The 26,236-nt window shown below is 37.3% G+C and overlaps 1 protein-coding gene across 1 annotated transcript in view; it reads right to left on the bottom strand.

Annotated features, from left to right (window-relative positions):
* Nucleotides 1-3,700: 3,700 nt before the first annotated feature.
* Nucleotides 3,701-26,236, bottom strand: part of Pcsk1 (proprotein convertase subtilisin/kexin type 1) — a 37,301-nt gene continuing 14,765 nt past the window's right edge. Inside the window, exons 6-14 of the mRNA XM_027927772.2 lie at nucleotides 24,306-24,394; nucleotides 21,308-21,480; nucleotides 20,121-20,333; nucleotides 17,563-17,663; nucleotides 9,941-10,174; nucleotides 8,845-9,002; nucleotides 7,338-7,471; nucleotides 5,868-6,029; nucleotides 3,701-4,078 (exon numbers count right to left, since the gene is read on the bottom strand). Of these exons, the coding sequence (XP_027783573.1) occupies nucleotides 3,701-4,078; nucleotides 5,868-6,029; nucleotides 7,338-7,471; nucleotides 8,845-9,002; nucleotides 9,941-10,174; nucleotides 17,563-17,663; nucleotides 20,121-20,333; nucleotides 21,308-21,480; nucleotides 24,306-24,394 (1,642 nt within the window). The remainder of the gene's footprint in view (nucleotides 4,079-5,867; nucleotides 6,030-7,337; nucleotides 7,472-8,844; nucleotides 9,003-9,940; nucleotides 10,175-17,562; nucleotides 17,664-20,120; nucleotides 20,334-21,307; nucleotides 21,481-24,305; nucleotides 24,395-26,236) is intronic.

Here is a 26,236-nt window from a genome sequence, read left to right as displayed (position 1 = left end):
TAATAATATTGTATTGTATATGGGGAAATGTGCTAAACAAGTAGAGTTTAGGTGCTTTTATGATAAGGAGGAGGAGGAAAAGAAGGAGGAAAAATGAGAGAAGTTAGAAGAGGAGTGAACTAAGTGATGGAGGCAGATAAGTTAATTTCTTTGGCTGCAATGCTAATTTCTTTGTGTATACTGAAACATCATGTTGTGCATCACAATATATATTAAATAGGTAAATATAGAAATAGAAAAGAGTCATGTCATCAACCTATTCTGAAGGGAAGACTTCAGAGATATATGGACCTGGAGGACAAAACCCAATTACATTAGTTAATTCTTGAAACAGTATTTTAGTTCAACTGATATCTCTAAAGTAGGAGAAAGGAAAGTATTGGGGGGGGGGTAGGAGAAGGTGCATCCTCAGGGATGGAAAGACCAGATTCTGAGATGGTGGGTGGAGATACCCAAAATGGAGATTTGAAACCTGAAGGAGATCAGGCTTGAGTACAGAAGATCCAAAATGAGAATTGGAGGTTGTGATGAGAGGACCCCAGGGAGGGATTTAATGCTTGGCTGCTTTCCTCTGGCCTATGAGGCAAATCATGTTCACTGAACTGTTGTAAATTGTTTCTCTTACACGTAGTAAGTCACTTTAGTTTTGTTTGCTTTTTTCTTTTCTTCAATATTTCAATTAAGGCTCAGTCATACAACTTTTGTGTGTTATCAAGAAAGTGAAAGTCTGGCCTAGGAAGTATAATGAAACATGCTTTATTCAAGTGGATGCTTAATTTGCCTCCTAAAAAGCCTGCTTTCCCCAAAAGAAAGAAATTTACTTCTAAATGTGAACATTCAACTTTTCTTTTTTAGATTCCATTTGGGAAACACAGTATAAGGGGAGGTTCTGTTTTTGTTGGAAACATGAGCTGTTTTCTTTTTTTACTTAATGCAAAATCATTTATTCTTCTGATTTATATATTTTACATACTCTGGTTAATACATCAAATGTATAATGTGGGAGTTCCCTTAAGAATTCTAAGACCACACATGTGAAACTCAGTTATACATTGCATTAGGATATTAGACAAATGACATTTTTAATAATACAACACATACTTATTATACATTTTTCATTGACAGAAGAACATGCCTTTCAAAAATATTTTATTGGATGAAACTTTCTTATTCTCAGGAAAACTTTTGGTTCTTTAATATAATTTATTATGCCTTTTAAAATTCTGTTTGATAAAAGCATCAATACATTATAAATGCCTGTAAAGAAAATATACCTTAAAATTCCAAGGGAAATATTACATAAGTTTCCTCTTTAACATTGTCACAAAAATCCACACAGGCACTAAGAAAGATTGACAAAAATATTTTATGTCTGAACAATAAATTCCAGGTTGGAAACATTCAAACATGATTTTATCTAAATATTAAAGCTTCTCTAAGAGTGAACCTTTGGCTATAACCCAATGAGTTGGTTGGGGGTTTAACCAGGAAAAGATAATATTAAGAAGGATTAAAAGAAAGCTGCATACATTTAGCACTAGATATTAGGAATGGGGAAAGGATAAGCTGTAGCTCCAACTCTTTCATTTATTACCACCCATTGGCTTCTCTGGACCTTAGCTTTTGTAGGTTTTTTTTTGTTGGTGGTGGTGTTTTTGTTTTGTTTTGTTTTGTTTTTTTAAGCTGAAATGTAATCTAATAACTCCTAGGTCCTTTTAAGTTGTAATACTTTGTGATGTGCTGCAATATTCAAAATTCTATCTAACATGCTGTTATCAAAAAACATGTGAAATTTACAGAAACAAAGTAATATTGCAAGTGTTTTAGGAGAGCAGTCTCCAGGTATCATGAGCTTTGCTCTGGAAATTACCTTGTTCTGCACAAATGCAAATGGTGAAAGAAAGGGTCAAAGCTTGTCTTAACAAGTCCACTTCAAATGAGCTGTCTTCCTGAACTAGTTCAATGTAATGGGTGACCCTATGTTCAAACTCTGTGGAAGGTTTGTAAACAACAACTCACTAGGAGGCTACAGCATTGTAAGTGACTGGCGACTCTGAGCATATTCACAGGGAAAGGCTAGGAGACTGGCAATCAATGAATAATAGAAATGAATAAGCAAGTGAGATGAGATTAAATGAATATGTCAAACTAGATTTCAGAGATATTTCCAGGGCCTAAAATAACTTTTTTTGCCTGTAAATGCAACAAATTAATTATATCATAACAAACTCATGAATTTTAATGATAAGTTCTGCCTGGAAAAAGTTGAGTGTAGTTTTAGTCCTAATTCATTCACACTCTGCACATATTCATTCACCACAGGAGGGGACAAAATCAAATACTGGATGCTGAACACTAAGGAATAAGGTGACCATTGTAGATAGTGTGGAACATGTTGGGAGTCTTGGACCTCAACTCTAATTGGGCAGCTGTTACTCAGCTCTAACTAACTCTTGCCGTGAGAGAAAGTGGGTTTGAGAATCAGGTTTTATGTGAAATTTTCAACAATTACTCCAATTTTTTAAATTTTCTGCATACCAAACAAAGCATATCACAGGACATGTGAGACCTATAGACCGCCAGTCTATGTCTCCTGATTTAAAGCATAGAAGGAATTTGGTAAGAATTTGGAAACTATCAGTTCTAAGATTTGAGAAGATCCTGTTTTGTCCAGTAATGAATGGAGACTAAGTTCCAAAGATCCAGAACAACATGTTCTAATAAGCACAATTTAAAGTAAAAAACAAACAAACAAAATCTTTTACTGATTCTCTCCATTATGAATATTTTCCTGTTATTACATAGGTTCTTCATGTTAAGTGGTTACCTGTTACTATTAAACAAATTTATTATGACGAGGAGTTTGCTGAGTAAGTCCCAAGTGAAAGTTTGTTCTGAAATGGTGTAAATTAATCCTCTGAATATTGAGTTTGTGGCTGAGAAAGGAAACAAATATGAAAAAGTTGAAGAAGAAGGAGAAACATAGAAAGACCATGGCACACAGCATGAGTCACAGTCGCCTTTTGATCCACAGAGACCTCTATTTGGCACATCAAGCAAAGAGCAACACTCCAGAACCATTCTAAACACATGATACACATTCCAGAGTCACTTTCTGGGCCTAAAAAAAATCCATCCATTTCTTACAATGACCAGATCATCCCTCCTGGTATGCATTGTATTTGGGAGTAGATAGACCTAAGCTATGGGCCTAATTGTGACTCATTCATTAGCTGCTTTCTGAATGTTTCCTTGGCAGCAAAATTCAAAGAACCACATGACAAGGATAGAGAGCAAGCTATAGAAACAGTTTTTCCCCTCCCTAATTTTTGCAGATTACTTTTCTAATGAATGGATTCCCCAGGTTTTGCCTTTTTTGTGTGAGAAATGAAATGGACAGGCTCAAGGAGTCATTCTAATCTGGCATGGGGGCATGTGTCAATTCTCTAAAGAATACAACACTTCACTTGTGCTGGCAGGGAAGACATGTTTTAAAAGAGCTATCCTCAATTCTGGAAGCTGGATTTCCTATTTGAGCTCATCCCCTTTAAATATACAATGTGGGGAGACAAAGAAAAAAGTACCATAAAGGATATTACAAGCATAGGAATCAATGCCAAAACAACCACTTCAGACACAGGCAAAATCTAAGGGAAAGGAAGATGTGTGAATATTTCCAACTCAGGACCACATACTTATTTTAATTTTCCTCATTCAGAATGTCCACCAGAGCTTGCAGCAGCCTGTCGTCTCTGTGCTTATAAGGTTTTGTGTTGTAGAAAACATCAACATAGTCATTATACAAACTGTCCTCAGAGTCTTTAAGTCGGGAAGGTTTATTCAACTTTTCCAAGGCCTCATAGAAATTTTCATAAGGAATGTTGAGTTTTGCACTTGGAGACTTCTTTGGTGATTGCTCTGAAGGTAGGTTTTTGCTAAAAGCACTTTGTAGGAGTCGCAGCATGGCCTCAGAAGGCCCCCCCTCTGCCAGTTCATCTCTTCTTACCCCCACACTGCTGCTGCTGGGGCTCTTGGACACCGGGGGGTTCTCATTTAGGTTCTTTTTTGTGGGTTGCTCCTAGAATACAGAATGCCATCAACAAAGAGAAAAAACACATATTATTTCTAGTCAGGCAACCTAGATGCAGCCCTAGCACAAGCCCACTGCATGTCCACAGAGAGGCAATTTGGTGAGCAGAGAGAGCACAAGGCTTGCAGTTACAAGACTTAAGTTTCAATCCTCATTTTTCCATTCACTGATGAACTTTTGGCAACCTTTTTAATCTCCCTGAATTTCACATGTAAAACAGGACTAAGACTACTTCCATTTCTGGTGTTTTGAAAACTGAATGAGATAATACAGGAAAATGTTCAGTGTGTGTTGATTTCCTTCACTTGCTAGTCTGTTCTCATGGAATCCATATTGGGAAGAAGATAATATTAAATATTTAACAACTCTTTTGTAAGTCACCAACTGGTTGCTGTAGAGTAGGAGCAGTTTCTTGCTCTGTGAGAAACTATCAAGTTATAAGAAGGGGCCAGGTAGGAGGGGACAGAAAAGATCAGAGAAATAGCTCTTTGTCAATCATTGTATACAGATATCCCCTAGGACCTTTAACAGATATCAAAATCTGTGAATGCTTAAGTCCTTTATATAAGATGGCATAGGGTTTGTACATGACCTATGTATATCCTCCTGTACATATTAAATCGTCTCCACATTACCTGTAGTACCACAATGTAAATATGATGCAAATAGTTGTGTACAGTGTAGGGAATAATGATGAGGAAAAATGTAAACATGTTCAGCATAGACAGCATTTTTTTCAAATATTTTTGATTCACAGTTGGCTGTATCCAAGGGTTTGGAATCCATGGATATGGAAGGCTGACTGTATTTCAATGTTTTAACCATGGAAGGGCCCCATTCATATCTTTCAAGGAATCTCTGAGGGAGAAACACTAACAAGGTGAACCTAGTTTAGGGGCCACGAAGAAAAGGCCCCAGGGATTTGGATCCTGGAGGGGAAGTTGCTTAACAGAATAAAATGGGGCCAGAATCCAAGCTAAGGCTTCCACACAGCTAGTTGCTTGAATAAATATAAATACTATGTTTCTACATCCTCTAAAACATCCAGCACAGAGCTGGACCTATTCAGGGAAGGTCACTCTGGAAATTTGGAAAAACCTATGTACTACATCTGAGGCATTGTGCTAGATGCTGGGGGGAACAGAGATAGAGAAAATGTGGGTTTCTGGCCACCTGCTGATAAAAGAGAAGCCAGCAGCTCCCGAGAACCAGGAGCATGAAAGACTTTGTCTATTTTCTGAAATTTTCTGACAGAAATTGTGATCCCATAGTTCTTCTTGGTGTTGCTAAGATGTGCAAGTTAAATGGTACTTATTAAACAGGAACAAGTAAACCTAAGTGATTTGGCTAGCTTGGTATTCCTTCTGCAAAGTGGACACACTAATGTTTATCATTCCAAGGTTACAAGGATTATAGGTTAAAATCAGACCATGTGGAAAATGCTTAAAAACTCAGTCTAGTACAAATATCAGGTATGTGACCATGTAATAAGATAGATTTTTTTTTTTTTACAATTTGCTGTGTCACAAGTGGGCAAAATTCATATTAAGAAATTTAATAATAACTTGAAAATTTTTATCCATAATAAATTTTAGATAAAAGCACACAAAAATAATATTTCTTTCATCTGTTGGGGAAGAAACAGTTTATTGCTACCCCTGCTTCCTCTCTATGCATATTTGCTCTATTCCCTGCCTAAAAGTTAGATGCAACTTCATTCACTGCATTGTCTACCACAGTTCAGAACATAGTGCAGTAAGAACAGAGCCATACAGACCTCCTCCACATCCACCATCTTCTCCACCCCTCTTCTGTCATTCTGGACAGTGTTGTAGGATGTATATACACGAGGCTGTTTCATGTGGTTTGGCTGAGAAGAGGTCCCATGCAAGATCAGCTTCCAGTTCACAATTCTCCCTTCATTTTGCATTCTTCCAGACTAGTAAATAAAGCACACACATATTTTAGTGTGTGTTTTGAATATAAAATAAACTCACTTAAAATATTAAGGATTTCCTAGTCAAAACTTAAGATTTTGTGTGTTCCATGTTCAGAGCTCTATTTTGAAAGAAACCACTGGATTCACTCTTGACATAAAAGTTGGTATTTTATAAGTTCAACAATTAAAAAACTGATTAATTGCTTCATATTCAAGCATCTAGTGAAAAAAGCAGAGCTCCCTTATATAATTTTTCTTTCCCATATTGGTTATATTCTTAAAAATTCAATTATAACTGTTTTCTAAACTATCTTAAAAAATCTAAACATGCTGGTGGGACCATAAATTAGTACAACTACTATGAAAATCATCATGGAGTTTCCTCAAAAGAGTAGGAAGGGAACCACCATATGACCCAGCTATACCACTCCTCAGGATTTATCTTGGAGAATTAAAGCCATTATACTACAGTGATTCTTTATTGAACCGTAAAGAAAAATGGAATTATATCATTTGCAGGAAAATGGATGAAATGAGAGACCATCATACTAAGTGAAATACGTCAAATTCAGAAGGTTAAGAGTCTTATGTTTTCTCTCATATGTGGAAGCTAGAGAGGAGAAAGGAAAACAAAGATGGGGGTGGACTTCCTAAAAATCAAAGGGAGATCAGTACAGGAAAGAGACCTGGGTGTGGGATAGAGGAGGGAGAAGGAGTAATATTGGTTGAATTATATTGTTATATTGTGTGCATATAAAAATATGTAACAAATCTGTATAACTATAATGCACCAGTAAAACAATGTGGAAAACAAATATCAATGCTGACAGTTTTTTCACTTGAAAAAATGATTTTTTTGGTAACTGAAACTGGTGGGGGGATCTCATTAAATAAGATATCTTGCTGAACATGAAGCTGCTACTTGATATCCACCATAGAATACTTGCAGGAGGGCCTTCAGGTGACTCCAGAAGACTCCATAGCAAAGCTGATCTGAGCATCTAACTTTGGGAATACAGTTGTCTCTCAAGGCCATAGGACATGTGGGGCTGTGCTCAGACATGGAACACCTGGATTTGTCCCATAGTCTGTCACATTGTTTATCAGCATATCTTTTCTTCTCTCTAGTATGGCTGGTGCCTAATATTCTTCTAAAATTATTATCTGTTTGAAATAGTATTCTTTGCCCTTCTACTAAGGAGTGGTCAAGTTCTTTAGAATCCATAATTAATGATGATATAACCTTAGAAGTGCTTCAAAGTGTTGAAAAGTGAATGTGTGTTTCTTCATCCTCTCCTTCATACTTACCATGTCTGTAATTCTCAAAGTCCAGGTGCCTACAGGATTCTCTCCCCATGTATGGACAGACATGAAGTCCCAATTCTTAAAGCCATTAGGTGATGTGTCCCGCTCTCTTTCAGCCAACAATACTGTGCTAGTTCCTATTTTCATACAACAAACACAAGTTAATGAATATACTAACATGTGTGAGAGTGGGATACACTCTTGCATCTGATAACTGAAAATGAAAGCTGGTTGATATTAGTCCTAATTTTCCCTTTTAGTATGAAGTCAGGATGGAGACAATCACAAGAAAAAAAATGTTTTTATCCACAGCACTTGCATAGAATAATTTTTCAAAATATATATAGAAAATAATAATAAACATGGTGTTTAAGGTTTATTGAATAAACAGAATTCAGAGAGCGACATTTATGAGTTGTATTTAAAAAGGGAATCAAAGATATAAAATATATTGTAATAAAACTATTGTTTTGAAATGTAAAAGGAAATTTAAAAATTTAATAGGTTCTTGAGTCTGTAATCTAAGTAGACATAAAAATTAATTTAATCAACTTATTAATTAATTATGAGTTACTTTAATAACCTCCTATCATATAAAAACTAGTATTTTTTATATGAAACTTCCAAGTCCAAGTCTTTGGCAAATAAATGAATAATATTTCATTCTAAATAAAAGGATTAAATGAACTATAGACCCATCAATGAAAAAATAAATGCTTCCTACTAATATTTCAGGTCAAATCCAAGACATCTAGAAAGCATAACTCTAAAATTAACAGAGGCTAATCCAAAACTCCAGTTTATATCCTAGAAAGGGGACCACAGAGGGAGCTCATCTCTCCTCATCTATCACCTATAGAAATCCGATTTAGTCAGTTGAGTACTACTAAAATATGAAAGAGATCAAGACAACTTTAGTGCAATTTTTTTTTTTTTTTTTTTTTTGTGGCTAAAGGTCCAACCAGCTCTCACATCTGAATTAGGACCTGCTTGGGAACAGGGTATGTGTCTATACATCATATCAAATGGCCTGATTCACATCATTAAGAGGACTGTATTAGTCTTTTCAACCTTCTTTTATGGATCAGAATTCCCAGGGGTTTTTTCTTACTCGATTCCTTGAATATTTCAGATATATTTGTAAGTTTTGTTAATTATCAGAATAACTTTCACTACTAACGGTTACATAAGAAAAATGAATGGGAGGTCAGAACCCTGGAAAGTGAACATAGTTTGAAAACCCATGACTTGAGGGAAGGATATTAATTGGAATTATTGACATAGGTCACATTCTTTGCTTATCTAAGAACCACTGGGAATGAACAGGATGAACAAGGCAAAGGAAATCTAATACCAAGAAAAATAAGTATGTTTTTAAGATCTCAAAATAGCTATAAGGAGATTTCATTCTATTAACAAACAAGAACAATAATTGATTTGAAATAATTTGATATACACTTAAGAATTTAAACAAATGGCTTATAAATGGTTTTTAAAATGGTTTGTTTACCAGCAGCAGAAGTTAGTGTGACATGCAGGTCTCCTCTACGGGAATATTCAATTGTTGCTTCAAATTGCACGTGCTCCAGGGACTTGATAGCATTTTCTTGTCCTTCACAAGCTTTTGTTGGAATTTCAATGATAACTTCTCCATTAGCTTGCAGGGCTCTAAATACATTAAGGAATTAGTATTAAATAAAGTGTATGTCTCTTTTCATGAATTTTATGCATAGGTGTACACATCAGACTTCACTAGATACTCAGCTAGGCTTGTTGTCACTCTCTGTTAGGAGGAGAACCCATTCAAGATTAGCTATAAGTGAATTTCATGCACAAGAAAACAGTAAAGAACATAAATGCTTCAGTATGATGTTACTTACTATAGAATCAAATTCAAGAAAGTTTGTTTTGGATCCATTAAAAGTGGTCCATTACTAGAATATCAAAAAGGCCCTGTTTTTATGATTTTATCCATAAGGCCTTTCTAAGGCAGCTCTCGAGCCTCTGATGCTTGGGTATTTTGTGTGAGTGGGTTTTCAGTATTATTATGGTTGCCTTGACAGAAATAACAAAATATTCATAGCAGTTTCTGCTTCTGTGGCCACATACATTGAGTGAAAAGTGGTCTGTGTAAAAGCAGATCCTATATGGATAAAAGATCCTATATGGAAGAAAAGTGAAGAATCCCACAGCTCTATGGCTCTTATAGAAAAGTAGGTTTTAGGTAACACTGGTTTAAAAGTACTTCATTTCATTAACCCTCAGATACATTTTTAAAGAGTAGTCTAGTATCTTTGAGTCTAGGATTAATCTTAAAGCTAATGACTGGTTGGTCACAGTTTAACTGACAATGTTTTCTCCTAGTGGTACATAAAACAATGGTGCATTTTAGACAATGCAAAGTCATGGGTGTTGTAGAGGAAAAAAAATGAAAATATGCTAACCCGATTTATAGATCTCAGTAACCCCCCATGAAAAGCCATGGAGAACACTGGCAAATTCCTTCTCCAATTGTTTAGAAGGATAGGCACAAGTAAAATTTAGGCTTTTATTAAATTATGCCAAACATTTAAATATATTTGTTTAAAATTCCTGGAGACACTTACCTGGGCTCAAAGTCATTGTCTTTTACAACACATTCCTTCTTCTCAGGCACACTGCTCCAGGTCCCAGGATCAGCTAAATCCACCAGAGCTTTGGCATTTAGCAAACCAAATCCAAATCGACTATTCACCATCAAGCCTGCTCCATTCTTTTTCCATCCAGGGTTATTGGCCAGTGGGTCATATTCAGAGGTCCAGACAACCAAGTGCTGCATATCTCTCCAGGTGAGATTTGGGCTGGAGGGGAAGTGACCCAAAGGATCTTTCAGGGATAACCTTCCCAAAGCAAGTGCTAAAAATATGCATCTTTATTCAGGAATTATGAACAACCTTCTGCGATTGTATCAATATTATTGTAGTGTCTATTGGTGTGCTCTTTTATTTGGCATCCAAAATGCAGTACTGAAAACTTCTGCCCATAAAATATGTCTTACATATTCAATTCAATCTTCTGCATTGAAGAAATATAAAACTTTGTCCCTCATTTTGAATTATTTCCATATAACTTGAAAAAAAGTTTGAAATGACATCTGCCCACTTGTGAGATCAGATTACAGTCTGGTTTGCTGGAGCAGGAAAGAGGCAATGAAAAATACTGAGCCTTAGCAATGAGGACCTTGAATCCCACAAAAGAAAGTTTATATTTTATCCTTTAGGGAATGGGAATCATGGAGGTTTTTTGAGCAAGAATATGGTAAAATTGGAAGTCTTAGTAAGATTAATTTAGCAACAATATAAAGATTACTTAGAGAGGCAAGGGATTGAAATCTTTTAAAATATGATGAAACTTTTCTTGATCACCCTATTTAAAACATTAATCCTCCCCATACACTCCCAAGCTCTTACCCTGTTGCACCTTTTCTTTTTCCATAGCACTTATCACTTTAAAACATACTGGGAAATATATTTGTTTTGTGTATTATTAATGTCTGTCTCCCCGGCTAGAACTTAACCATGAGAAAGAGTAAGATCCTCATCTATCTTGTTCCCTGATGTGTAACAAGCACCCAGAAGAATGCTAGGAAGGGCATATGCTGAGTAAATATCGGTTGGTTGAATGATTATGTGCCTATGTTAAACAGATTGAATATAATGTTAAAACTTATTGCTATTAGTCATTTGATTCCCTTGCCTTTGAGACCTGCATTGTTTCCCTTAACCAATTAAGCATTATGTAATAAATAACACCCAAATACTTCTCAAGGTTCCTATTCCTACTTACTATGAATCTGTAGACCAGTCACTGGGGGAATCTGGCTCAATTTGCTGCCTTTCCCCAGGGGAAAAAATGCACTGATTATACAATCCCTTGTATACCCAGGGATTGGGAGTACAAACAATGGGAGTCAAGCTCCTCATTACAAATCAGACCATAGGCAGTTTCAGTCCTTCCCTGGCAGGCACTAGATAATGGTGCCCTCCAAAGCTAACCTATTTGCCCAACTGGGGCATTACAGCCTCTGAGAGGCCTAGCAGTCAAGGCTTCAGGCCCCCTGGCTATCAGGCTCTTTGCATGTTGTACAACCCTGACTCCTGTAGGTGAGTGCCTTCTTCCCAGGTGTCTTTGTCTAAGGCCTTGGGCAGAGGTATTCTTCAGGCACTTTTACCAAGGTTTCCTTGTGAAGAAAGGGAAAAAAACCTTGAAGACACTGTTCCTTGCTCTGATTCAATACCCAGTGCTTTTCTACTCCTACCCTCCACAAGCCCTCTCTCCCTACACACCTGAAGGTCCACAAAAACTGCTGAAGCCTTTTCTTCAGGGTTCCCTCTATAGAGAGACACCCTCGTGTCCGTACTCATCCTCATGACTGGTACACTGCTCCATGAGGGAAAATGGAATCAGGCTAACTGGTGCTTTCTCTGGTTCTAAATTCTTGCTTATACCATAGCAGTGGGTGATAAAAGACTGACTTAATGCTTTCATTTTGTATTGTTGCTTTAATGGGCTGCTCCAACATCTGATAGCTCAGCTCACTCTCAGTTGAGCTGCATTCCTACTTGACTCCAGAGAATGATTGATGGAGACCATAGAAGGACTCCAGCTCAGTGACTCTCAGGGAATCCCAGACCACTTGTATCATAAGCAACTGGAACACTGGTAAACAATGAAAATTTTAGAGTCCCACCTCAAACCTACTAGTCAAAATGTCTGAGGATAATGGTGCACGGTGGTCCATGTCTATAACCAAGTTTCATTCCCAGATATTCAGGAGGCTGTTAGAAGGATCCCAAGCTGGAGACCAGCCTGGGTAACTTAACCAGACCCTGACTCAATATAAAATAAAAAGGGATGGGAATGTAGCTCAGAGGTAGAACACTCCTGTACCTACCTACCTACCTACCTACCTACCTACATATCTACTTACCTATTTACATGTCTACCTGTTGCCTAAATAAATAAATAATTATAAGAATAGGGCATGACTTTCATAGTTAAAAAAATCTGTCTAGTCAGTTCTGTATCATAGTGAAAATAACAGGAGCTGGTAGAAAGATTACACAATATGACCAATTAAGACAATTATAAATCATTTCAAATCATGGGGTCAGAATAGGGAGCAGTAGAAAACACATTAAATTGCATTCTACTATCGAAGAACTGGGTGATCCAACTACTTTATCTCTCTGGGCCTGAGTTAACTCATTTATAATATGAAAGGGTAGAATATGACAGTCTCTAGAATTCCTTACTGTTCAGATATTCTATCTGTCTAATATTATAAACACTTTTTTTAAAAAACTTTTTTTTAGTCAGAAGTGAACACAATATCTTTATTTTTATGTGGTGCTGAGGATCAAACCCAGTGCTTCACAAGTGCAAGGCAAGTGCTCCAACACTGAGTTACAACCCAGCTCCATACATACCTTTTCTTAGCTCTTGTTTTTTTTTTTTTTTTTTTTTGGTTATCCCACCTTCAGGAACCATTAACTGAGTGAGCAGAAATGGCTATTTTCTCAAGGTAGAACCTAATCGTATCCTATAATGCACTTTATTGAAACGTGTGTTTTCTTCCAGTCTTTCAAAAGGAGTCTTAAGTAAAAAGTCTCCTATCAAGGTGGTCAATGGGCAACAAACCAGTTTTCCATTTGTATCCTCAATGTATGTAGGTGTACTTAAGAGGGTAGGAATGAGGAAAAGTATGAAAAAAGTATATGTCAGGGAGCTGATAATCAAACTACAAAGCTTACACTTTCTATATTTCTAAAGTGGAACATTTATTTAATATTTAATTGCAAGTTTACTGTTTTTTAAAAATTTATCCTATATAGTCTTTGAAAAATATTTAAAGAGCTTCACTGTCATACAATTAGGAAAGTTAAACACATTTTCCTAACAGAGTTATTCTTCATTTGTGTGTTTGCAGCTCATAAATGAAAAACAGCTGTTAACAATAGTGCAAACTTGTTCCTGACAGCCTTCCTTTGTGGATTAATGCTCAACTGCATCCACAATAATTAAAAATTTTAGAACTGCATTGTGTTGCTAATCAAGGGTGTTTACAGAAAATAAGCATTACAGAATTAAATGGTGAACTGAAGCATTGTTTCTCATTAGAAGAGATGTAGGTCTGGAGACAAAATTAATTCCAAAGTGAAAATTGTAGAGGCTACCTGTTTGGCCTAATCACACACCCTGGTGAGTCCAGATGTTGAGTATTTTTTACTTTGGCCTTTCTAACATTTTCAACAACAAAGATTTTTTTTCTTATGATTTTTTCCCCCACTCCCAAAGGTTCCATATGCATTATTGAGAATCTATGTTTCTAGACTTCAATAAAAACAGAAAATTGGCTTGCCTGTTTGTTTAGTACCTCCAAAGGTATGAAGGGATCCATGGTTCACCTCAGAATTGTTCTCCCTTATTAAAAATTATTATGATTCTTTTTGAGGTTTCATGCATAGACCAAGGTGATTGTCTTCCAGCTTTCTTAGGTATATTCACTACTTAATAACGAAGGTGCCACAGGCATGATGTAAGGCATTTATTTCTTAACATTTATCTCTAAGATATGCCTATTAAGATATTAAGGTACCTAATGGACATCTGGAAAAGGCTATATAAAATAGTTCTTTATAGCAGTTGTTTCTCAAAGTTAGGTGAAAGTACCAATAACATTAAAATGCCTAGGTACTTGCTAAAAATGGCAAAACCTGGGGTGTAGGGGAAACTTCAGAATCTGAGTTGCTGGCAATAGGATCTGGAAACCTGATGTTAAATAAACTCCTCAGGTGACTAGTATCTATGCCAGCATTCAAAAAACACTGTTCTTGGGAAGGGAAACATCCCCCTATACATATGTCAATCCAAAATACATTTTCTCTTTTTCTTTCCTTATTTCTCTACCTTCATCACATTTAAAGCAGCTAATACACAGTGTAGCAGGACACTTAGGAGCAACTCATAAATATGTGTTCATTTACTTCAATCTTCTTAACCCTCCTTTATTTGATGGAATGTAAGGCATCCACTCAACATTCCTCTCTCCCAAGGCTGTGAAGGCAACATAGTGTAATTGCTGATAGCATAGTTTTGGGGGCAGATAGACCTGAGTATAAATCTCTTTGTGGGATTTTGGTTATATTTATCAACTTCTCTAAGCCTCAATTACTTCATTGATAAAATCCAATTAATAATTTCTATGTTATAGGAATGTTGCAAGGATTAGAATTAATACATATAAGTGTATGGCATGTAGTACAAAACGGATAAATATTGATCTCATTATTCTTGATAAGTTTAGTTCAGAGTTTTTCATCATCCAGTTGATTCTTAAGGGATGGTACCTATTTAAGTGATTTTCTGAATCTTGAGTGTCTAGATATAAAACTTGATCACACATCTAGAAATGTTGGTATTGAGATTTTATTATCTAATAATCTTGGTATAGGCAATTGAACCATCCAATCCAATTGAGAACAGAAATCTCAATAACTTCTACGTAACTTGGAAAGAAAGACATAAAATTAAGACAGATCATATCTATCTTACTGAGAAATTATAAATGTTAAGACAGATCATGTCCATCTCACTTCTGAATAAAAATAAAGGGAACTGAATTCTTATGATTTGCACTTGGGATAGCATAGACAGAATGCTGTGGAACCTACATACCACTCCCAGAAAATTTCAAACACACTCATAAGCAATTCTGCATTTAGTTGCAAAGACATTCATGGACCTCAGGGACCCAGCCTTGTGCAATACAAACCCTGCTTTAGAAAGTCTCATCAGAGACAAATGAAATTAATGAGACTAGGTCATTCTTAGATGATTTTCTCCTTATGTAGAAAAAGAAGGTTTGACATTTTAGGAACCAGCAATTAAACTTCAAAAATTTCTGGTTTTGACTGGAATTTATTCAAGTGTTCGGCTAGATGACTATTTCTAACATATTCATCATTAGACAAAAGTAGGCTAGGCCTCGTTGTTATATTTACATGCATCTGACAAGTGTAGGGAAGAGAAGAAAGACTCTACACTTATGATTTTAAGGCTGGCTTTGTTTTAACATCTCCCAGTGACTAATGATCTGTATTCTGAGATCATAAACACTCTGTTTCATATTTAGACCCTTTACCACCAACCTCAACAAGTCATGTTGGATTATCTCTATATACCCTTATCTTTGATTTCAAATCTGAGAATTTTATAAAGGGAAGAAGTTTGAAAAAAATTGGTGTGTTTGACCCTTTCATTCATTTTACAACTGGACAGATGAAGCCCTACATGTGAATTACCTTGCTTAAAGCCAGACAACTAGTAGTATATTTCCTTGCTTGGACTATTTTTTTCTTCAACATTGGTTTGGATCTTCTGGTTCCAGTTATAGCTTGTGTTCATGGAATTTTGTCTTCTGTCTATCCCTCCCTATTACAAGTGAACTCAGATTCTAAATATAGCTTTTCTGTTAGCCCCCCAATCTATTTTTGATCAAGTACCTGGATTTCTTTCTTTCCTCATCAAACATCTCAGTCCTTCCAAGCAGCTAGACTCTTTGTAAGATCTTTGGCAGACTGTCTTGCTTAGCCACTGTGGCTATGCCATTGCTGAGATACCCAGGAACTATACCACATTACCACCGGGAGCCCCAAGGCTCCTAGAGCTATGCTGGCCTCTCCTGGACAAAGGTTCGGCAACTTCTGGGCTTTTCAGTTGTGGCAAAGGCAAAGATGTTCTGTTCCACTGCTCCTGTGAACATAGTTCACTGAACATGGCATGAGGAGACTGCATTGTCCTCTCTCTAGAGATAAAGTGTACCTTCTTCTAGAACAACCTTCTTATTGGGAAGGACAATACTAGTTTACAAGACTTGCTGTCACCACACAACAGCAGGAAGTAGGAATAAGGAAAAATAAAAAATCTGTGATTTGTCATATAAGATGATTAGTTTTCTTATTCATTATTAAGTATTAGATTGTTGAAGTAACTATTTTGGGGGAAAACAGACATCCTACACCAAAAGAAATTCCAGGAGATTTAGAATTTAAGTATGACAAAGGAACCAAAATAAAAGACAAATGAATCCAGTTTTTGGCTGTGCAGATTTTTCTGAGCTTTAAAGCAAAGAAAGTAGCTTTAAAGTAACAGACTGGCAAACATGTCTATTTACATTCTAACTTCATTAGACTAAAAATGACCTATAAATAAATTAAAAAGTAAATGTCAAATTGATAAAATACTGATAGATTTTCTTCATTAAACAAAATGAAGGCCATAAAGAAGCAGTCAAATGGCCAAGACAAATAACTACATGACAAAGTATTGAGTTTCTTTAGAAAATTAAACAAAAGCATAGAAAAATGAGATTCTATTTTCACCTATCCAATTAGCAAACATTTTAAAAGATAATAAAAGTAGTTTGGCAAGGGTTTTGGAAATTGGTACTTCCAAATATATACTCCTGGTGTGAATAGAAAATTATATAGTTTTTCAAGGTAGCAATTTATTGATAAGTATTAAAAAGCATTAAAACACTCCTGCTTTTTGGTCCAGAAATTCACAACCTGAGCATTTACCCTGAGAAATTTATCAGAGATGGCAACAAATTTTTATGGACAAGAGTGTTTAAGCTTGATTAGATGACTTTAATAATTTGCTATTTATACTATGAAAAGATGAAAATTCTATCTTTAATTCTCATGTCCCTTGAAATAGTAACATTAACTCCAAGACTAGCTTATTCTGAAAAAAAATGTTTTGTAATATTGTTATTCCTAACACCCACAGGAAATTATTTGAATCAAATTCTGCCTGATGGAGAAGAAGACCTCTTTGTTAGAGGGAACAGGACTTGGAGAGACAACATGAATTTATAAAGGTCAAGGAAGATTGGTTTGGACGTGAGAAAGCATGGATGGATGTTTAATATGTTGTAGGATGTATTATAAAAACAACTACAAAATAATGTGCATAACAGAATCTTAATTTTGTAAGATATGTGTATTTAATCTACACTGATAGCTGACAAAAGTTATCTCAAAGTGTCAGGAAGAAAGCTTATCTTTACTACTGTTTTGTAGTTTTCCAAAATTTCTACTGTAACCATGTATTCAGGAAATAACTAGTATTACTAACAAGGAGAAGCAGCCTCAGTAAAGGTGATTAGAAGATTTCTGGTTCTTACTTTGCTTCCAAGGCCAGAGCGAAGATGCCAGCAGCCAGAGGTGCAGAGGCAGAGGTGCCCGTGTGGGTCTCAGTACAGTCGTTATGCAGGTCAGCACTTGTCTGGATGGTAATAGGGAGGAGAGAGAGGTAGGACATATGACAAGTGTGAGACAAGGTAACCACACCAAGGTCTGCATCTGCTATGACCAGGAAACTCAGCTGATTCGATTCCCTACTTCCTCCTCTAAACCATGAGCGGATGTTTGCCATCTGCTGATATTTTAGTTCCCTCTCCTCTATATGCAACTTGTCTACAATTCTGGCAGCAAGATGCCTTTTCAGGGGATGAAGTACTCCCACTATGAATATTTTCTCTTCTGAGATTCCCAAATGAAGCGCTGTCTATAAAAAAGGAACTGTTTTGACATCACTGTGAATCATGCTGGCCCATTAATCATCAGGTCCATTGTGTTTGGTCTGTAATATTTAGAAATTCTGCCTCATATAAAACTCCTTTTGCCCTTTGGACTAACATTTAGCTGCCTCTTCAGCACAAGGATGTTAAGCCATCCTGATCTTGAGCTACTTGCACAGGATCTGCTTAGTGTGTAGTTTTCATGCTCTGGGACTAGATTTGACATCTTTGGGTTAGTGTCTCCATTTGCACTTTGTTGAAAATGGTGTGTTTTAAAAATGAAAAAGTGTTGGATTAGTTCTGGGTTCACATTCTAGAACTGCTATGTATTAGATGTATTCCTTGGGCATATCACTTGGCTCCCCATCTGTAAAATGATATTTACATTTCCTGACTCCTATTCTGAGGTTTGAGTGAGATCCTGCCTAGGAAATGCAATATTATTGCATATCAGGAATTATGTAGGCTTTCTTTAGGGTAATGAAGGTTACAGAGATAAAGGGAAGAAAGCAGAAAGACTTTCATTCAGTCTGCTTTAAGAACCCTTGCACTGCTAGCTTAACAAGTAGTTGAGCCAAAGAATTACTAACAAGGCACCCCCACCCAGGCTACAGCACTACAGTTCTTAGCTAGAGATTTCAATGTGTGGGAGGGAGGTGTAAAAAAATAATTTGTTCTATTATCACCTCCTTTGGCTTCCTGCTTGGAGTCTCTGAATTTCTCAAGTTATGGTGGCTCTGCTCCTCAGAGAGCAACGGAAGCAAAGTTGCCCTTTTTACCTGTTGACGCAAATAAGCCCCCAGAGATGACTGTGCTGAGGAAGAGGTTTGCGTAAGAAAAGTCTCCTCTACTGCAACTGTCTCAAATAGAATCCACCAGCTGTCTCTCCCAGGGCTGGTTTGGGGTGGGGGGAATCTTTATGAAAGTGGAAAATCTTCCCCCTTCTTTGGTACAGGGTGGCCCAGATGAAGAGCAGTCTATCAAATGGTGATTCTAAAAGGTATAACAGGCCATTTTCTAAAGACAGCTGTGTATGCCCAAGGAAATGGCAAGAGCCAGGGGACTCTGAACACAAGTGGGGCAGATGTCTGATACGCCTGTCTCAAAGGCTATGAACTGCGCCTGCCATAAAGAACCATTGGGTTGAATGTCACTGCCTATTATTCAAGTAACTGAAGATGACATGAGAGGGAGGGCAGTGCTTTCAAGTGGAGACCACACAGCATTATTGCCTAAACTGTTGCAGAAACAGCAGAGTTACAAAATAGTGATCCTGTATGAAGAAGACATTAGTGTTGACAATTCTGCTAAGATGCCATTAATGAGACTTGTGCACGCATTTCGAAGTAATTATTATGGCAGTCACCCACAATCTAATTGGATCATGCCCTGCTATTTTACTGAGATTAGGACCTATATACTTTATCTAGTGGGTTCTTTATGTGTCCAGAGTTAAATCTGAGACTTTAAATTTTTAAATTAAAAGTGCCTCTCTTTGTTCCCCAAACCTAGAAATGGCCCTTCATCTTTGTGCCCTTGAAGGGAGATCCAATAATCGCTCTTGGCAGTGTGACTCATGGAGGTGAAGGCACAAGCAAGCGTGGGCTGGAGGAGCTCTCTGAGCATACAGCCTGAGCTTTGGACCCAGAGGCTGAGGAGTTCACCTCAGGGGAAACTGACACAGTTATTTTTCCTGCAGGCCGTCTGTTCTTCGGAGACATCGCCAATGTAGACTCTGTATTTTTATCATTTGCTAAAGGGCAAGTCAGTCTATATCCCTGCTATTAAAGGATCAGCAAGTACAAGGGTGATAAAGCCCCTACAACCCTGAAATCTCTTTTCAGGCTGTTTCCAGGGAAGCATCAGACAAGCAGAAAAGACATTTAGAGTCTCAGCTGTGTGTAATGACAGGTTTGGTGACTTCTCAGGGCTGAGTTTTAAAATGACAGAGAGGGAAGATCATCTTGGCAGAAGTGTCATTATCTCTGGAGAGAAAACTTCCCAATATATGCCAGCCTTGCAAGTGAGTAAGCATGAGTCTTCCCGACAGAGACATCAAACTTAAGCAAATCAATTCCACCAAAGGTCAGTTAGGAGGATCATTGTGAGTGCAAGGTGTGCTCTCCTCCCCAGGCAGAGAAAGTTAGACAAAAGCAACATACGATTCGCTGGTCAGTGTAATCCCCGCTGCTGTAGGAGGTGGCCAGTGTGGAGGAGCACTTCTCAGCGTACCAGGGCGATAGGCCTTGCTGGGAAGCACTGCTGATGGAGATGGTGTAGATGCTGTCCGTGTATCCATCACAGTCACAGTTATCTCCCTGACGCCCCCCATTCCCAGAAGCCCAGACGAAGATGGAGCCCTTCCCTTGTCTCCCCTAAAGGAAAAGCCGAAATGGACAACATCTATTATTATCTACTGAGGTCACTATTAAACCCCATTAAAATCCCCAACAAATGCATTCGTGAAGTTCTCAGAGACAAATTTGGGGGATTTGTATTTAACCCTAGGTCCCCAGCAGGCACACTGGAAATCTCATGAGACTGTATTATAAATCACTAGACTCTGGCCCTTCAAGCCTCTGGTCTTGTGGGCCACTTCTGGAGTGGGGCTGAGCAAACACTTTTTTTTTCCTATTTTAATTCTGCAGATTCATAATCTGGACTTCAGCATTCCTTAGTAATTTTTCACTCTTCTCTTGGCTTATGTCACTGCACTCGAATCTTTGAACTTCCTCTTTCTTTCTGCCTGAATCTTCTGGCTGACTGATAGAATGACAAAATCAGGCATTATTCAGATCTGCTTTGCAGCTGCTTTAAAAGGAATTCTTCAATTGAATGTAACTCGTCAAGGCCACTCTTTCTATGATTTTTCAATTTGTGCTCTCCGAAGTTTCTACTCTCATCCTGTAGAGTTCAAGGCTTAGAATCTGTGAAAGAAGGCAGTAAACCCAAGTGACAAATGATGCACAAGTACTGCAGGGGTGTGTGCTGAGCCAGAGGAAGCAGGTTGCTGTATTCAAGAATGCATTTTCAGAATCTGGGTATTAGCTTACCTAGTGAAAGACCCAAAGTAGCAGAAAAATGAGAAAGGAAAATTGTCTAGAAGGATTTCAAAGTAAATATCCTAAAGTAATGAATTTTTCTTCAATGTCAGACCCAAGCAGGGAAACTCTCTTAACTCTGAACTTCCATCCCTGAGAAATGATTTGGTTCTCGAACTGCATTTAAAATTGTGAAGGGCTGTGTCACGAAATTTGTCAGTCTTTCTTTCCATATAACCTGAGTATTCTTCCCTTCTCATATCCTAATAGGTGGGTTTAATCTCATGCATCTGGGTTAAACATCTCACCTGCTTGACACCATATTCAAAAGCCTTCTGGGCTAATCTGCCAGGACCCTCCACGGTTTTCCCATCATCATTAGGGCCCCAGCTTGCACTGTAAATATCCACATGTCCAGGGTTGAATCCAATTGAACTGGCCTCAATAGCATCAGTCACAATGCCATCCAGCATTCTTATGCCTGAGCAGAGAAGAAAATAAACACAAAGATATATACATACTGAAAAACACGATGGCCTTAAAATTCATATCTTTAAAGGACTCTCAAAAGAATCAAAAAAAGATAAGCCCTGAGGTTCCCAACACCTGTGACCCAGCTACTGACAACACAAAAGGAAGGGAAATGTCAGTGCTTCTGTAAACTTTTTTTGTCTGCCCTTTAGAGATAATGCTGTGCACTTTGAAACAGCTGTGTTTTTTGTCCCACCCAAGGCTCTGTTCCCAGTAATACCCCTGAGGTTGAAAGGGAGTAGCATTCTTGGATAAGAGGAATGGATATGTTTGCTGGCAATTACAAATGTCTTCCTACCCTCCACCACCCCAACAAAATCACCTAATAGGTTTCAGGAAAAACCATCAACAGCCCTCCCTCAACACACCTGCTCATGAGTGTACATGAGTGGCTATGGCCCAGTCTGTGCCATACAAAGGCCCCGTACAGGAAGCTGCAGATTGAAAAGATCTGTCCACAATAGGAAACTAACAAATAGGGAAAGAACTCTTGTTTCTAAGCACTGATTAAAAATAACCCAGAGGCCATTCTTTTATGTGTTTGCAAAGGAACATGCTTCCTTTTCTTCTAAATCATTTCAAGGATGAAATCATTGCCATGGATTTCACTCCTGAGGGGGAATCATTTTTCATCAGGAGAAGGCAGACATGGTAGCTCTTTGTGCTTTCCAACAGGCTGTCGGCCATCATCAGACTCATGAATTCAAGAGCCAGGAAGGGAAAAGCAATTTCAGGCTAATAATGCAATGGAGCTCACAGCCTTAGATTTTCATACTATTATTCATTATGGAACCAAAGTAAAACAACATATAACTGACATGATCAGTGAAAGTCATATTTGTTAAAACAACAACAGCAGATAGTTACTTAAACATGCATTTGGAAGAAAAAGAAAAAATAACCCAGCTCTGTTTTCTAATTGTTGTACTTCAGTTTCTTCAACTGTAAAATATTAATGATAATAAGAGCTAATATGCATTGAGGATATTTATATGCAGTCACCATTACATAGGCATTAGACATATGTACTCTTCTATGCTTACAACTACCATTATCAATGGGTGCTATAATTCTCTATATTTTATAGGTGAAGGGACTGAGAACAAAGAGATACATTGACTTATCCAAGACCACACTATTTAAAAGTGGGGACCAGGATTTAAACTCTAAAAATCTGGACCCAAATCTATCCTGTTACTCACAGAATACACTACTTATAATAGGTAGGTAGGGTAAGTGATTGACAGATGGTGGTACCTAGAAAATGAAATTTATTATTCAAATTGGGGCTAGACCATCAAAGACTGTACTAATGAAAACAATCAAAAGGGTCTGAATCAAAAGTATTATTTTTCAGTTCTACACTGCCACAACTAGCTTTTGTCACCTTAAGAAATTTTCTTATGATTCTTTCACTGAAAAAATGAAGTATCAGGTGATTCTTTAATAAACTATAGCTGTTTAGTTCATTAGAACTTGAAAAGCAAATTCTTTTTCTAGTTGATTACATAATTTTTGTGTCTGCTTTCATTTTCTTTGAATTAGCACAGCACTCTGAGAGGACATAATCAAAAGAATCAAGAATGATGCTTAAAATATGAGTCTCATGTATTAGTGATATATATACATGTATATGATACCTATATATCAACCATATCCCTCCCCCATTTATAGTCTTCTTATCTCTGACTTTTACAGTTGTACAATAAAGCTTGAGATTAGTTTGGTTTTCAAAAACTATCACTACAAACAAGGTAACTTGTAGAGCATGTCAATTATAATAAAAACTTATTAAACTCTAGTTATATCTTGAATTTGGATATGGATTTCTTTTTAGAAACCAAATAAATATACATCCTGAATATTTATTTGGGTTTTCAAAAAGGAATCCATAACCTAATCATCCTGAAACCCTGAGGCAGGACGAGCTTAAAGGGAGAGGGCAATTATTATCTTCTCTGTCCCTGCAGATTCCCTCCCTAGCCTGCTCTATTAGAACATCCACCGTATCAAAAGGGCTCTCTGAAACCAGTGGAAAGGTGGGCTAAGAAGAGAGTGAGGTCTTATTTCCCCGGATCCTCCCTGCCTGGATGTAGCTCCTGGTGTGTACAGGGGCAAAGCTCCTGTTCAGTGGTTCTCTCTGACCAAAAATTTCTCTCCCTGCTTTCCACTGACTCTCCTTCTCCTTGTTCCCTTGGGCCTAAAGGTAATAGGATCAGTATTTGTTATTCCATTGTTGGTTTCCTCTAACTCATGTATATAGTTTCTTTAATTAAAATGTCCCCCAATTAACTTAGTGGGCTTTCCCCATAAGAAAATTGACTAAAACAAATAGAGATTACATATATTTGTCATCAAAGGTAACCTTTGGCTAAAATAATGTGCATGTGCTTTACTTTTTTTTTTCTTCTGCAGCTATTCTTTGGTACAAAATGAAAAAACTATATACAGAATTGAGAGGCAGGGAATGTCTGTTTAAATTTACTTCCTCATTCTGTTCCATTAGAAAGTGTTCAATAATATCCCTCCTAAATCAGAACATAGAACAAATTAGATTTCATTCAAATGCTATTGAACAATTATATTATTTTCCCTGTGAAGATGTATAGGCTATATTCAGCTATCCATTTTCTCGGAATCTAGATCCATTGATTGGCTTACAAGTAACCCTTAGTCCTTCAGCAAATTTTACACAGAATGCATTTCTTCCTCTGGTAGTTGAAATGTCTCCTTTACCCATTTTCAACTTAAAGTGCCCAACTACAGGAACTTTACCTCCGACTTTGGAATTGTATGCAACTCCAACCCCGCACTTGTAATTATTTGCTTGCATGGCAATTTCTCCTGCGCATCTGGTCCCATGTCTGAGGATTAAAAAGTAAGAATTATAAACCTTAATTAAGGAAAAATGTTTATTTTGCATGTGAATCCACGGTACATGAATATATTAGCTTTTTGTCAGACTTCTTATTGACTTTTTAAACCAGTATTATAAAAAATTATGTGCAGATAAAAGGTACAGGCACTAGGGTCAAAGTATTGTGAGTTCAAATTCTGGTTTTGGCACTAACCAGTGATGTGACTTGGGTCAATCACTTATCTTCAAAGGGTTATTGTGAAAATTGTAGGAGATATTTATGTAGTGTACTTAAAACAGTGGCTGGCATATTTTAGGGCCCCAAAAGTGCAACTATTGATACTGCAATGAGAATTCTTTCATTCAGGAGCAATGCCTCAGTCACGACTTCTTCCTCTTACTTTTTGGTAGTGAAATGGCACCTCAAATTCCCTCCTAGTGATTACTCTGGATTAGGTTATCCTGGACTAGCCCTAGTAAAATATGACAGAAGAATCCCCCATAGCCCTCCCCTTCTCTCCTCTAACCATATATCACAATAAGACTCCTAGGGATTTTCTGGTACTAAGAAGACTCTGACATTTTCTCAGGACATGACAGACTAATTGAAAAACAGGGAACTCTCACAACTCTGACGATAGCCAGAAGCCTAAAAAAGACTTGTTTTTCAATCAACAAAGATGACAATTGATGATTTCAGAATACTTGGTTGGGGAAATCCATCTCTAAAACATGCCTAAGTCCACCTGAACTACAGCATCCATTCTGAAATTCTGGTGATAATAATTGTCTTGTTCCATCACCAGCTCAAATCAGGAAGGCCAATAAGTAAGAATATGTTCATGTGAACTCATTTTATGAATTTCTTCCATTGTGGAAACACCTGGGAGTAGTGTGAAAGCCCCTGGTGACTTGTGGGGTCACTGATCAGATATGCTGATATAGAGGGAAGAAAAGGAAGGACTACCTCTGAGCCACAATGCCAGACATCACCAATGGTAGACAATGCTACACTAGCCATCTATTAATTCCACCTGGCACGGAATACTAATATCCTAGGTTGACTGGGCCATCCAAAATAATTCTGCTTAATTTATCTTTTTTTTTTTTTTCATGAAGTTTGAAAGACGATTTTCTGGTCTCTTTCCACTAAAAAATATTCCTGCTTCTTCATCTTAATAGTGTATAGGAATTCAAGTCAGAGCAATACAGTTTTCCATAATTCAAGGTGTTCCTCCTGGAGGCAGACATCTGCTTCTTTTTTGAATGCTAGCATTTTTCCCTTTTGAGGAAACAGCCCTCCTAACTCCTTGTGATTCTTTCTGTACTAAGGACCCTTCTCTCAGACAGCTTTCAAAGATTGATGCTGATGCTAGGAATTAGAACTGCATTCTTTCTTGGAAATCTTGAGTTTTAGTTCTAGGAGAGTCATGCAGCTCTTGCTGCCAGGCAATATTATATTGAGAAGTAAAGTAAGTAAGTGGTGGTAAGCAGAACCAGGGAATGGAAATAAATCGTGGGTTACTGTCCTAAGGAAACCTTATTTGAGCTCCTGGATCTTGCAACACTGCAAGCTACAGCATCCCTTGGGTGAAAAATTTGTCAGCCCCTGTTTTTATTTAATCTATTATTAGGATTCTTTCCCTTGCCACTGAAAATGTCCTGACCATTCTCTGAAAAATGTGTACACATCGGAACACATAGAAGACACCTAATACTTTGCTGAGAGATTAGCTCTTTGTCTTTTTTAAAGGGAGAAATTCAGTTGTCATCCTCTGAGAAAGGTGCTTTCTGAGTCACCACTGCTTGTATCTCCATCTATACAGGAGGGGAGACAGGGCTCAGGATA

Source organism: Marmota flaviventris, chromosome 5 (genome assembly GCF_047511675.1).
Source record: "Marmota flaviventris isolate mMarFla1 chromosome 5, mMarFla1.hap1, whole genome shotgun sequence".
Lineage (NCBI taxonomy): Eukaryota > Metazoa > Chordata > Mammalia > Rodentia > Sciuridae > Marmota > Marmota flaviventris.
The sequence above is the reverse complement of the archived record's forward strand: the minus strand, read 5'-3'. Positions and strand labels throughout refer to the sequence as shown.